The sequence below is a fragment of the Melanotaenia boesemani genome, chromosome 3, assembly GCF_017639745.1.
Source record: "Melanotaenia boesemani isolate fMelBoe1 chromosome 3, fMelBoe1.pri, whole genome shotgun sequence".
Taxonomy (NCBI): Eukaryota; Metazoa; Chordata; class Actinopteri; order Atheriniformes; family Melanotaeniidae; genus Melanotaenia; species Melanotaenia boesemani.
The window spans coordinates 17585438-17599258 of NC_055684.1; the positions used below are offsets into that span (position 1 = coordinate 17585438).

The 13821-nt window shown below is 37.3% G+C and overlaps 1 protein-coding gene across 1 annotated transcript in view; it reads left to right on the forward strand.

Moving 5' to 3' along the window:
- The window catches only part of draxina (dorsal inhibitory axon guidance protein a), a 31420-nt gene extending 18200 nt beyond the window's left edge, over positions 1–13220 (forward strand). Inside the window, exons 3-7 of the mRNA XM_041980460.1 lie at positions 480–706; positions 4634–4754; positions 9335–9427; positions 9922–10011; positions 11603–13220. Coding sequence (XP_041836394.1) covers positions 480–706; positions 4634–4754; positions 9335–9427; positions 9922–10011; positions 11603–11715 — 644 coding nt within the window. The 3' untranslated portion in view covers positions 11716–13220. The remainder of the gene's footprint in view (positions 1–479; positions 707–4633; positions 4755–9334; positions 9428–9921; positions 10012–11602) is intronic.
- The last annotated feature ends 601 nt before the right edge of the window (positions 13221–13821 follow it).

A 13821-nucleotide genomic window follows, 5' to 3' on the forward strand; every position in this document is an offset into this window, starting at 1 on the left:
CAACAGATTCCCTGATAAGAGATTACACTTGACTGCAGTGGTTTCCAGTCTGTGACAAATGTGCCACAGTTGTCTATTTCATTCCTATAGTTTAGTGTGGGACAGAGAAAGGCTAAAGCAAAATTTTAATTAGAGGTCTTTTCCACAAGATTACAAAATACAGTTTCTCTTGCTGCCATCTACCTGGCTTTGACCAAACACTATAGAGTCTGAAATAAATTCTTATGCCATTCAAAAATGACTAAATGCAGACATTTGTTAAGTTCAGAGACTATGACAGATAGCAAGAAAAAAAAAAAAAGCTGGACTGTTAATTAAAAAAATGATCCATCAAGAAACAAAGAGAACCAGAGAGTAAAGAAGGATCAGCTGAACATAGGTGTGGACGAAAGGGAAGCACAAAGTAAAAAATTTTATGTATATAGTGCTAGTTAAGATTTTGTGTTGTAAAAAATTCTTTTAACTCTGTATGTGTCCAGGGTTTCCTCCAGAGCCTGAGTTGAGCTCTGTATCCAAGGACAGCGACCAATTCGAGGATCCTCCCCCCTCCTTGTCCTCATCATCCACCTCCCCCTCCTTTGGCCTGACCCCACCCAGTGATCCCCCCTCCCCCATCATTAGTGTCTTTGGATCTGGCTCCTCCATGGTTACCACGGTGACGAATGAGCATCCCCCAACGGTGCCCCCAGCCTCCACCAAACCCCAGGTAACCCCAATGAAACTGGAGAGCTTATTAAAGGCTGTCTGTGTCGTGCCTCAGAGTGATGCCAGTGTAGGGGGAAAGCAGAGGGAAAATAGGCCCCATTACTGCTGTTATGCTGCTTCAAACCTCTAAGCTCATCTCAGAAATGGCACTCTCTACAGTGAGAACCTGAAAGCACTACTTGTAAAAAATGTCCTCCAGCAGTCCAACTTGACAGGTTCTTGGTCACAGTATGTTTAATTGATATGACTGTGTTCTTTATAAAACTACACCTTCAGGTTTCTGAGTCCAGCAGCATAATTTCTGTAACCACCTTCCTTTTACCATGCTGGGGCAAAATGTGTTAGCAAAGAATACCTTCTTTTTTTTCAGTTGCCGGTGCATGCTTTGGAAAATCGGCGGGGGTACTTAAGGCACCACTGCCCAGCTTTCTACCCAAAATGACACTTATATGGCATCTGTAAAACTAAATAAATAAAACAAACTATATGTAGGGCAAAAACATGCAAGGTAATGTGAGTATTTGTGCTGCAAGCCTGCAGAACACTTCCTGCTTATTGATGTTGCAAACAATCCATTTCATATACTTCCCCCTCAAATGTGTTTAATAATCCACAAATCAACCCAACTATAACAGTATTTAAATTTTTATCTTCTTTACTGTTTTGGGATTATGTGATACTGGCCTCTTGCTGGTCATTTGTATAAGTAGTTTATTACTATTTATTGTTATGGTTGATTGTTAAGGGATCTCAGTCAAATGAGATATTAATGATCAATTTAGCAAATGCTCCAAAACAACCCCTTTAGCAACTACAGTCATTTTCATAGAGTTGTTAGAAGTTTGAAGAGTTGGAGGGGGAGGAAGGGTTGGATTGATGTGTCAACTACCTCATTGTTTGCATGAATAGTTCTGTTATAATTGTGGAAACTATTTGATTAAATGAATTTTATTAGCCATTATTTGAAAGGGAGATGTGTGAAAATAGACTGGTATCAAAGATAAACATGAAAGAGACAAAAAAAAACTTGGTCAAAATACAAAAATCTTACTTTTTTTAAATTTCTGCATTTAACTTGACCTGGAAAGATGTATTTCAGCTAAACATGTTTTCTTTTTTTGTTCTTTTTTTAACAGAAGAGATGGGACTCAGTATCTGGTAATGTTGAAAAAGATTTTTTTTTTGATAGACTGTATTATTACAGTAATTTTTTTTAAAACACAAACCATTATTTTCCCTTAGCTTTACCACTTTTCAAAATATCCCCTTGACATGTGTAAAACAGCAACAGCACAGTACATAAATGCACAATGAAAGCAGTGAAACTACAACATGTAAACCCAAAAGTTACTTTAAAACATCCATAACTTGGTCAGATTTATCCTTTTATACTCAGCAGTCAAGTGTTCAGCTCCACCCCAAATATCTTCGTCATTCACAGGTGGACTTTGCTGCATGTTAAACCTGATGCATCAGTACTTCCTTGAGTATTTGAAAAAATGTGGGGACCATATTGTATCCCATCATATTGTTCTTTTCATGCCCATTGGGACATGAGTAACCCTACCTCTCAGATGGACCTTGATTTTCAACAGAAGCATTGCTTTCACTGTTGCTACATCGACATAAGCTGATAGGCTTCTACTAGCCTGTATTCAGAGGAATGAGTAGGCTGCAAGGCTTCTTAATCAATGTTCAATTTTCTGTTGATGGTTTAATGAGCAGCTGAGCAGAAACAGGTAGCCCCTTGCAATTAATCTAATTGATATTTCCCATGGATTATTTCCTGAGGGGGGAATCAGTATGGAAAAACCTCCATTAGTTGTTTTTTTTTTATTTATTTTATGTATATATATATATATATATATATATATATATATATATATATATATATATATATATATATATATATATATTTTATTTTTTGGATGAAGTATTTCCCCGACAAATTTTAAAATCCTGCTGAATTAATTAACGAATAATTACTATGTTGTATATGTTATAGTGATGGTTGGAGAAATTTCCTTGGAGTTTTTGGTTTGCTGTAGTGACACTTATCTGAATAGAAGCATTTCATAAAGGTAGACTTTTTAAATTTATGAAAGTCTTGTATTTAAAAAACAAGTAGTCAAAAAGTGTCTAACATATAACCTATATACTTAACATCTGCTATGATGTCAAAATGCTTATATGAAGTGTTTTTTTTTTTTTTTTGTTGTTGTTTTGTTTTCTCTTTCTTTTATGCTTCTGGTGGGGTATTTATATGCTGGATGGAATTATAATACATGACTATTTGAGTTAGCGGCTGAGACCATATAGAGCTTTACTACTCAAAAATCCCAGCAGCAAAAAAAAAAAAAAAAAAAAAAAGCCAGAGGAGTTGTGTGAAATGTGCGTAAATATTCTATCCTTTTCTATATTTGATAACTCAGTCCACTGTGGAATGTACAATATATTTTCTATCTGGTATTATTTTTTCACCAGAATACAGCCTCTATCTAAAGCATTTTCACCAGGCTACAAAGAACCTGCAGCTGCTCTATCGCTATAAACCTGTTAAGGTTATTTTGCCTTAAAAAAAAACTGCCCCCAAACAGCATTTTCATTAAATCATATTTTATTATACAATTGTGTGAAAGAGCAAAATTCTGATGATTTTAACTTCTGTTTTGAGTTTTGTTCATTCATTGCCATTGCAGCAGAAGCTGCCCTATGATTCTATAGATTCATTAAAAACACTAAAATATACAGTTAGAGATGAGAATATTTCTTCTTATGTGATATAAAAATGCACTGCATCAACAAAACTAAACAGTTTTCTTGCAATTTTTTACATAATAGAAAAAAACATGTATTTTGGAACGTGTGTCTATATTGTTCAAATTGTGTCCATTTTTTCTAAAAGCTTTTTTGATTCTTCAGCTTTATATTTTGAAGAAATTGAGGTCAAATGGGTGATAGCTGTTTGCAATGTTGAATTTAATTTTATATACTCCTTCCTGCCTCAACTGAAGTGTTGTCTTGGAAAATGTACAAAAAAAACATTTGAGCTGTTTAAGAAATGATTCATTCAAGCATATTTTGTCTTAGACTAAAAATCCTGATTATGATGACATTAAACAGCATAAACAGCCCCACACTGGTGACATGAATGCAGTAAATCCAAAATCTCACAGACATTTCCAACTTACCTTAAAAGAAGGGTAGCAGTTGGATGAACTGTGTTTCATTCTTAACTCTTAATTTCACAAGCGAAAAAAGGAAAATTTTTATAGTTGATTTGTAATCTTATGAAACTAAATCACAGTGAACCACACATTTGGCACACGAATGATACAACGTCCATTTTAGACTGTTAATCACCTGCAGGCAGCATGTTTTCCTGCTGTCCTCGGTGATGAGAAATAAAGCATGTGGTTGTGGTTAATGAACTGTAAGTTTCAATCTGTAAACTGTGAAAACATCAACAACACAGATGGAAGTTTATTTGTATGCTGGTCTGAGGGAAGCCATTTTCTTTGGAAACAATTTATTTCATTTTAAAGCTTTCTGTTGTCTGTGCTGTCTCTGTGAGGACATTTTATGAACCAATGAAGCATTGCTGCTGCTGGTCACAACACAATGTGCTTCATTAAATACACCCTAAATATCTTTTATTGCAAATGACAATGACCAAATCAGACCATGTTGCTACTGCAATTTAACCAGAGTTCCAGAATATTATTAGAAAAGACAAAAAAGGAGTTACAGATTTTATTTCCTCAAATCTTCATCACATGATTCTCTTTGAATCCACGAATACAGTAGAAAATATGTGGACACTAACTGAAGATGAAATAAAGTAACATACATATCAGCATTTTTTAACTGTTTCATGTGGATTTGAGATGTAAGCTACAATTAAGGTTAATTTAAGTTTCATTTTCAGAGGTCTGGACGAGGACAAGGACAAGGGGAGGTGATGCCAACGTTGGACATGGCGCTCTTTGACTGGACAGACTACGAAGATATGAAACCTGTGGACACCTGGCCGTCCTCCAGGAAGAAGGGTTAGTAGGCTAGCATGACTACTTTGCTTTGATTTTAAATAAACTGATTTTATGCCGGTAGTAAAAACTAAGCTAAGATTTTGTTGAATTTTGTTAGATAATTTTAGAATTGAAATAAGACCTAGGAGCATACAGCCCCATGAAACATTTCTGAGGTGCAACTGGAGGCAACTCACCAGGACATTTTTCTAAAACTCAGTATTTTGTTGCTTCTTTTACAGTTTTTCCCAATTAGGACAGAGTATGCAGCCATCTAGAGTAAAAGCATTCTGCATTTATTTTTCCCATGACTGCACTATTTGTGTAGTCTCCCAAGGTCAAGGCTGGTTTCACTAATGTTACTTCTGTTCTTGTTATGTGGCTACTATTGCTGTACAGCATTTTGGCCAAGAGCAATTGTTTTTAAATGTGCTGTATAGATTAAATTGAACTAAAACTGAGCAGTTTACAGTCAGAAGAGTTATGTTAACCCCTTAAAATCCTGCAATTTTCACCTTAAACAGTGCAATGATTAGTAATTTCCCTCTGTTGTAAAAAAAAAAAAAAGTATTTCTTATTTCACTTTTTTATTAAATTTAATTTAATTACCATCTGACCACATCTTTCTGTTATTTAGGTTACACAAAAATGATCACAGAAAACATAAAAAAAGAGCATTCTATGAGGAGGGAAGGATAATTTTGCTATTATAGCTTGTAACGCAAAAGTAATGCCCACAATCATTGGCAAAAAGAAAATCCGATGGCTTGGCAGAGGTCTGCGCTCTCTGAGTGCTTCTACTTCACTTTTGCCAGAAAGAAAGTTGCAAATATGAAGCAAAATGAGGCAGAGGTTTCAGTCTATTTAGACTTAAGATACTGGTTTACAACATAAACATTACATATAAAAACATACACACACACACACACACACACACACACACAAACAGCAACCCTGCAGACCAAGCAGGCATAGCTCTCAGTGTGGAGGATTCCCATGAGGGAAACACTGGAGAGTAAAAGTAGAAAGAATAAATAAACCCAAAAAACAATAACGACAGCCAAGAGCTGCATATAGGAGTCAGTAGTGACAATGTACTTGGTACACCCTGGACAGGTCGCCAGTCCATCACAGGGCCAACACAGAGCGATAAACAACCATTCGCACACACATTCACTCCTAGGGAGAATTTAAAGTCACAAATTAAACTAACATGTATGTCTTTGGACGGTGGGAGGAAGCCACATACAAACATACAAACTCCACAAAGAAAGGCCACTGTTTGAACCTCCCCCACCACACGACCATGCAGCCAAGAAATTGTTTTTTTTTTTTTGTTTTTTTTTAATACAAATAGTATTTTAAAACAATACGTAAAAGCAGTAAATATGTAAATAAAAGAATAGGGTGCCAGTGTGTTGATATCCAGTTGCTGACGTGTGGCATGTTGGCATAATGGAAAACACAGCTGTCATGTGACATGTCATGTGTTGCAAAGAAAAAAATTTAGCCCAGGGTGCTGCTCCAGGAGTGGGCTTAATCAATGTCAGCAGGTCATCAAAAAGAGTCAGAAGCATGAGTTTTAATGTTGGAAACGTATGTAGTATTGTTTTAAGCTCATAAATATTTTGATACAAATGCCAGAATGAGTCTTCAGATGTAAATATAATGGGAAAAAAATAATATCAACAAATAATATAGATATAATTTCACTAATTGAAAACTCTCTAAAATAATAATTAGGGTCCGAGCCATACGAAGTATGGCGGGGCCCTATTGTAGTTGAAATGTTTATCAGGGTCCGAGCCATACGAAGTATGGCAAGGCCCTATTGTGGTTGAAATGTTTATTCTCCTCCGTTCTTCTTCTAAGCTCTTCGACCCCAAATATGACCCCCTAAACACCCATGAAAAGTTGTGAAACTTGGCACACACGTCAAGCTCGGCGTAACTCGGATATGATAAGGTCCGCATACACTTCAATGCAAAAACGGCTCAACAGCGCCACCTACAGTCACCAAAAATCACCACATGAATGGGGCCCCGGAAGTCTACTTCAACGTAGGAAGACGAAACTCGCCACACACGTGCACCACCCCGAGATGACCAAAAAACTCAATGTAACACCTGTCGCCATGGCAACGGGGCGCCCGCCATCTTGGCGTGTGCGGCCATTTTTTTCCCATTTTTTGCACTTTACACACATCGTATTTGAACGAACTAGTCTGAGGGGATTCGTGCGACTGACTCCAAACTTGGTGGGAAGCTTACTGAGAAGTTGGGGACCAAACGCTCCTCAAATCTTTCTAATAGCAGAAAGCGTGTTACCGTGGCAACAGACGGAACAACGCCTTCTCGCCATGAAACACGGTTTGCTCATATCTCCACAGAAATACATGGGATCTCCACCAAACTTGACAGTATTCATACGTGTCACACCCCAAGTCCAGCAAAGAAGTCAATCGAACACCTGTTGCCATGGCAACGGGGTGCCCACCATCTTGGATCTCATTGCCATTTGAACGAACTAGTCTGAGGGTATTCCTGCGACTGACTCCAAACTTGGTGGGAAGCTTCCTGACAAGTTGGGGACCAAACGCTATTCAAATCTTTCTAATAGCAGAAAGCGTGTTACAGTGGCAACCGACGGAAAATGACCTCGCCATGAAACACGGTTTGCTAATATCTCCATAGGAATACATGGGAACTGCACCAAACTTGACAGTATTCATACTTGTTGGGTCCTTAACGCGTTACACCACCTGTTGTCATGGCAACATCGGGTGGCGGGGTCCAGGCCGCTCGGACCCGATGGATGCCGCTTGCGGCTTTAATTATTATTATAATTATGAATTTTTATTAGTTATTCTTGTATATTGTAAGGTTGTAAATACTAAGAAATATAAACAGGAACATACTTGTCATGTTAAAGATGTACCAGTTGCACCATAAACCAGTTGATTGCCTGATTCTTCTCTTACAATCCAGCTGATGAAGATTTTGCTGCAGATCCTATAAAGTTAAAACATGATAATTGTGTTGTTGTCAAAGATGGTCTGCACCATTACCCCACCAGCAGTGTGCCAAGTGATCAAAGTCTGCAAGCCATTGATGTCCTGCTTAGATCTTAGAAATTAGACAGAAGTGTGTAGAGCATCAGTTAAATACAGCAGTAGCACGACAGATCTGACCACTGACCTCAGGCCTGTACTACTGAGCTGGATTTTCTCTTATCGAGGTAACTTTGGGGTTAACCTGCAGTTTTCCTTTCTACAATGCTGGTTAACTCTGATTAATTTCTTACCAGGGTGTGTAACCATGGTGACTTACGCTGAATGGCTAACCTGCTCTGAAGTAGGTTATGTCCTGGATAAGAAATCAACAAGTATAGAAGCACCACCTCCTCACCAATCAGATCTCTTGGAAAATAGCCTGCCCAATTTGTAGAACATCCTGTCAATGGTGGTGTGCGGATCGTGAGAGGCGCGCTTAGGAGAGACAGATTTTAAGGATAGATGCAACCCTTTTGATTACCCTGATGACATCCTACATGAAAGGTACAGATTTTCATCAGGCGGGCTGCGCTATTTGTCAACTGATGGGCTACAAACAATATTTAAAAAATTCAATTAATTTCATCGATACAACAGAGACAGTGTGAATAAATAAAGCCTTGTCAATGAAGTTTTTTACTTGTTCTTGACTTGTTCCAAAGTCCATTTAGACTAGGGTTACATTAACAGAGTCAGCAATTTCCTGCCAGCATTCCTACTGCGGCAACAGTGTTGTTTGTAGCCTGAATGATGTGTTTGAATTCTTTATATTTTTTAAGAATATGTTGTCTGAAGAATAATTGGAGGATAAATAATTGTCTTTCATGGTAAAGTAGGCTCCTCTGCAGGGTTTCGTCCATGTCTGTGATTCATCAGATGCTGCCAACACCACCCGTTTTTTTGTGGGAGCGCTGTGATCAAGATTGGAAAACCCTGGGTTGAATTACCGGGTTAATAACCAGCTCCGTAGTACCGCTTATCAGAATTGTGAATGTCTGGGTCAACTCAGGTAACATAGAGATAGGGATCTTCATTAACTGAGCTACTAACTGCATTCAAGGTGTATAGTGCTGTGATGGACTGGCGACCTGTCCAGGGTGCACCCTGCCTCTCGCCTGCTAATTCCTGGAATAGGCTCCAGCTTCCCCGCGCCCCTGAATTGGACTAAGCAATGTAGAAAAATGAAAGAAAGATGTATGAGAGTGAGTTTCATGTCTGTGTGGGTGTGTGTTTTGATACAGTTACTCATTTGACAGTCAATGGTTTGACAGTAGCAACAGCCCTGAGTGTTAATTTACATGTGTTTTGACTGCAGTTTACAATTTAAAAATATAGATAATGTTTTACATTTACCATAAATTTACCAATTTTTTTATAGTGTGCAAGCAATACCACAAAAACATCAGCTGGTGCTTCATCATCATTTCAGTTTACCCTAAAGATGTCTTGAAAACCTCCAGCAAATTATGATAATGCATTGTTGTTGTTGTGTATTGATCAGAGGTCCCTGGTATCAAACTATTGTGCTGAATTCATTTTCTTGCTGCAGACAAAAGGCGAAGTAAGAACCTCAGCAGTGGAAACGTAACGGCAGATATCGATGCAATTGAACCGTGTGACCACCACCTTGACTGTCTCCCAGGTTGGCATAAATTAAAGACCTTCATATTTATCAAAAGTTAATAATGCAAGCCACGTGTAATTCCAGCTCTTTCACATCATCAACATTGATTACAGGAAATGCAAACTGTGCACAGTCGTGAAAAAGGAAGTATATTTTCTTTTAGCTGTAAGGATTGACATGTCAGGACATAATAATAATAATTTTAAAAAATGATTGCTGATATATTTTTTTAGGCATAGTATTAACACTGATCTGAATGCTCCAGCCTAGATAAAATAAAAAAAATCTGCTTTTATACAAGTCCTAACACTTGCTGACGATTAGTTGCTCAAGTGAATTTGCAGTTTGACTTAGTCATGTTAAAGAATTTAATATCCCACTTGTTTTTTATCAGACTTTTTTTTCTATTATGTATAACCTCAGAATTCAAATAGCACACTTTTTTCACATGCCTGCATGTGGATTGCATGTACCACCTAGTCTTTAAAACCAGTGTTTTTCTTCTGCACAAGGATCTTGTTGTGACCTGAGACAACATGAGTGCAAACCTCACAACAGAGGGCTCAATAACAAATGCTACGACGACTGCATGTGTGAGGAAGGTGAGTAAGAAGAATACAAACTATACCATTTCTTTACTTGTTGCAATAGTTCAAATCCGTAAGTCCTTATCTTACGGATAGCAGTGATGGATTTCTATTAACGTCTCCTTATCTAAAACTGGTAAAAAAAGAAGTGAGCAGAAGGTGTCGAACACTGTCAAGCTTGATCATTTGAATAATAGAGAGGAACTGATTTATACATTTTAAAAGTATTTATTTCAATTTTTTTTATTAGATCTTTAATTAAAATTCAACATTTTTACTTTTCTCTTTATTATGGATAAGCTTTATTTAGCCATTAGAAGCAGCCAGACTATTTGAAATAAGTCTTTCCTGTAAATGAGACATTGGGTGTCAATGGGATCACCTGTATAAATAACGGTTAGATAAAAAATAAAAGAAAAGAAAACTAATAAATCCACTAGGGAGTAGAGGAGGTGTCAACGAGATTTATTGGTTTCTAAGAAATGTTTTGATTATGTGGGTGGTCAGAGGTCTCAGAAACTTTCAAATGATACATTTGGTTTTTAAATATTTGAATTTTCATGTTTTCATGAAACTGTTTTAGCCTCAAAAATGCTTACGTTATAGATTGTTTAATTATTTACAGTACCAGTCAAAAGTTTAGACACACTTTCCGATTAAATATAATGTGTAAGTGTGTCCAGACTTTTGACTGGTAGTGTACATAAGCTACAGTAGAAGCCATAAAAAGAAGAGCTTTCCAAAATATAAACAACAGATTGGAGAACACAAACTTTGACAGTATGGATTGATGTTGTACAGCAAAAGGAACAAAATTAGGACAACTGAGAGGCTGGGAGCTAAATCCTTCCCAAAGCCTCCAGTAGATGGTTTGACATTAGATAAGGTGCTGTCCCAGCTGGGCATTTGTAGCCTGAGCTTAGCAATTGGATCAGCTACTGACTCATCTGGTTATTTGCATAATGAGGCTGACAATCCAGCAGATAATGTGAATAAATGTTTGTAGATTTTTGTATCTTTCTAATCAAACCATCAACTCTTACATTTGGTGTGACTTCATATTTAGACTTCTATGGTAAATGCATAAAAATGGTAATACTCTAGCGTAATTCGACAGGTCACTGGGTTAGACACATGAGTTGCCCCTGGGCTGCCTTCTAATTTATCCTGCTGTCAGCTTATTATTTACTGATATAGACCTCTCCTCACTAGTCTTAAGCCTCTTCACACAAAAACCATGACATTCTTGTTATGCACTCCTCTGCTGTGCCTCCGATTATTTTTCATGGTGATCAAGAAGAAGATTAATTGATTATGTGTTGGTGTGTACTTTTAAATCACATGCTGGCATAATAGAATTAGAGGAATTATTGCAGCTTTGCTACACATACATCAATTTGTGGGTAACGCCACAGACACATTAAGGCTGACCCTCCATATTACCTCTATCTTACAAAATGACTATCTTACAAAACAAATAGAAAATTTAATGCTGTGTTTTTACTAAACTAAAATAAGATTAATGGTTCAGTTTACTTTTACAAACCTGCAGTCATTTGGTTTATTCAACTTTCCTGACAACATACTTATTCCAACGATCTTTTAGGGTTTCGTTGTTATGCTAAATTCCACCGAAAGCGCCGCGTAACCAGGAGGAGGGGCCGCTGCGTGGTACCAGAGTCAGTCAGCAGTGACCAAGGAGGCTTCATTACTATATAAAATTGAGGAGGAAGAACAAAAACATGAAGAATGAGCACATGATCACTCATGACTGGATAGCCATAACACTGCTAACAGACTAAGTGCTTAAAGGTGGTGCCGTACTTTTGTTTTCCCTTTTAATCATTCCCACAATATTAATCACTTAAAGGTGAACATCTGGTCATTTAACCCAAAATGTCCCGAGCATAAACTTAAAATTGTGTTTGGATGTTTCATTAAGGTTTGAGCCATACATCCTAATCCATCAAATCGTCATCTTTAAGCACTTAATTTAACTGTTAAATACTGCAGAATCTGTGTGTTTTAAATCAGTTTTGTTCTTCAAAGTGTCTCTACATGAAGATGGGCTTTCCAAACTTGTACCAACCCACCAGTTCTTAAAAACTGTGTTATCATACATCATTGTTTGAGCAGATTTGCTTAGCAGTTGACTTGTCACTGAGTTAAATTTGTAGATATCACACAGATTGGGTGTTAATTAGTATCACAAATATGGATACTGATAGTGTAGTTTAATTTTAAGAAAAAGCTTTTCTTTTTATAATATTTCATTGCCCCACAGTAGGGCTGTGGTAAAAAAAATATCACAGTATTATTTTTTATTTTGATTCTGTTAATACCATCAATTTCAAAAAGCATACAAATACTGATAAACTGAGTTTTGTATCAACTACTTTGGCAGTTTGGAAAGAGTTAAGTTAATCTGAGTTAAGTTGAGTTGAGTTTCGCTCTCACCCCCTCTTTTGTTTCCCTTTTTGCCTGAATTCATTCCCTCCTATGTCTCTGCTCAATTGCCTTCCTCAGTTGGTAGGTCACTGTATTTATTTTAGTTCTTTTATCGTTTTTTTTTTTTTTTTTTCTTCTTCTTCTTCTTTTTCCCCTTTTTGTTTGCTTGGAAGATTGCAGCCAGCATAGAGGCACATTAGTGCCAATTAGTGGAGTGGGGTGTGCTGAAGGACATGCAGCTGGCTCTGTAGATCAACTGAAAATGTCTTGTGCTCATTGCCAAGTAGATGTAAATTAAATCGCAATCTAATTTTGACATTGCTTTAGCTCCAGCCCTACCTCAGAGTCTCTACTATTATGATATTTTTACCATTAACTGATCCTTGTTACTGATAAAATAATTTCTAATGTTTTCTTTATTTTTGGAGTCCCAGATAAGTGTCTCTTACCGCTTCAAAGCTGGTAAAGTTGGCTTTCATAGGCTTTCACTGGATTATGTCAATATACTGTCACATCAAGTTTATGGCCTCTGTGCTGAGCTGGTTCTCCAACTGATTAAACTTATTTCTAAATGCATCCATCTGCTGATCTGCACTGTAAACATGAGTTTCTATCAAATACCTACAACATTTTTTGATTGATGCTGTTTTTCAGATAATAGTATGAAAAACAATAATGTCTGTTGGCCTTTCATCTTACATATCCTAATATATGTTTTATTTATTCTGTATTCAAGTATGTTTCTGTTCATTGTGTTTTTTCTGCCTTTTCTGTTTTTCCTGATTAAAAACTTACTTAAATAAACTCTGTGTGGTGTCAACTTACTCACACCAAAGGCTTCCACTCTTTACTCTTAGTTCTAAATATTAAGATTTGCAATGTGCTATATATATATATATATATATATATATAGCATGGGGGAAATGACACCCAGTACTCTTCATGACCAAGGGTACTACTGTTGTCTTTACCTTCCAGGCTTTCTCCAGCTCGTCCTTGAGTCCTTGGTATTTCTCCAGTTTCTACTGTTCCTTTTGTTGGGGATGCCTACATCGAAACCTCAATTGTCCTGGTACTCAAGGCTTGCTCCTGTGCTGCCATGATTAGCACCTCTGTGCTGTCCTTCATCCAGCCCTCTCTTGCTATTGGTAGGACTTGTTCATATCCGCCACTTCAGCTATCTGTCTGTGGTACATTCCATGCAGGGGCTTGTCCTCCCATGATGGTTCCTTTATTTCATTCTCCTCCAGGTTCAATTGCCTAAGACACTCATTTAGTGCTTCATCCCTTGGGACCATCTTCCTGATGTATTCCTGGAGGATGTTTCATCTTGGCTAGTGGCCTTGATGCTTACTAGTCCTCGGCCACCATCTTTGC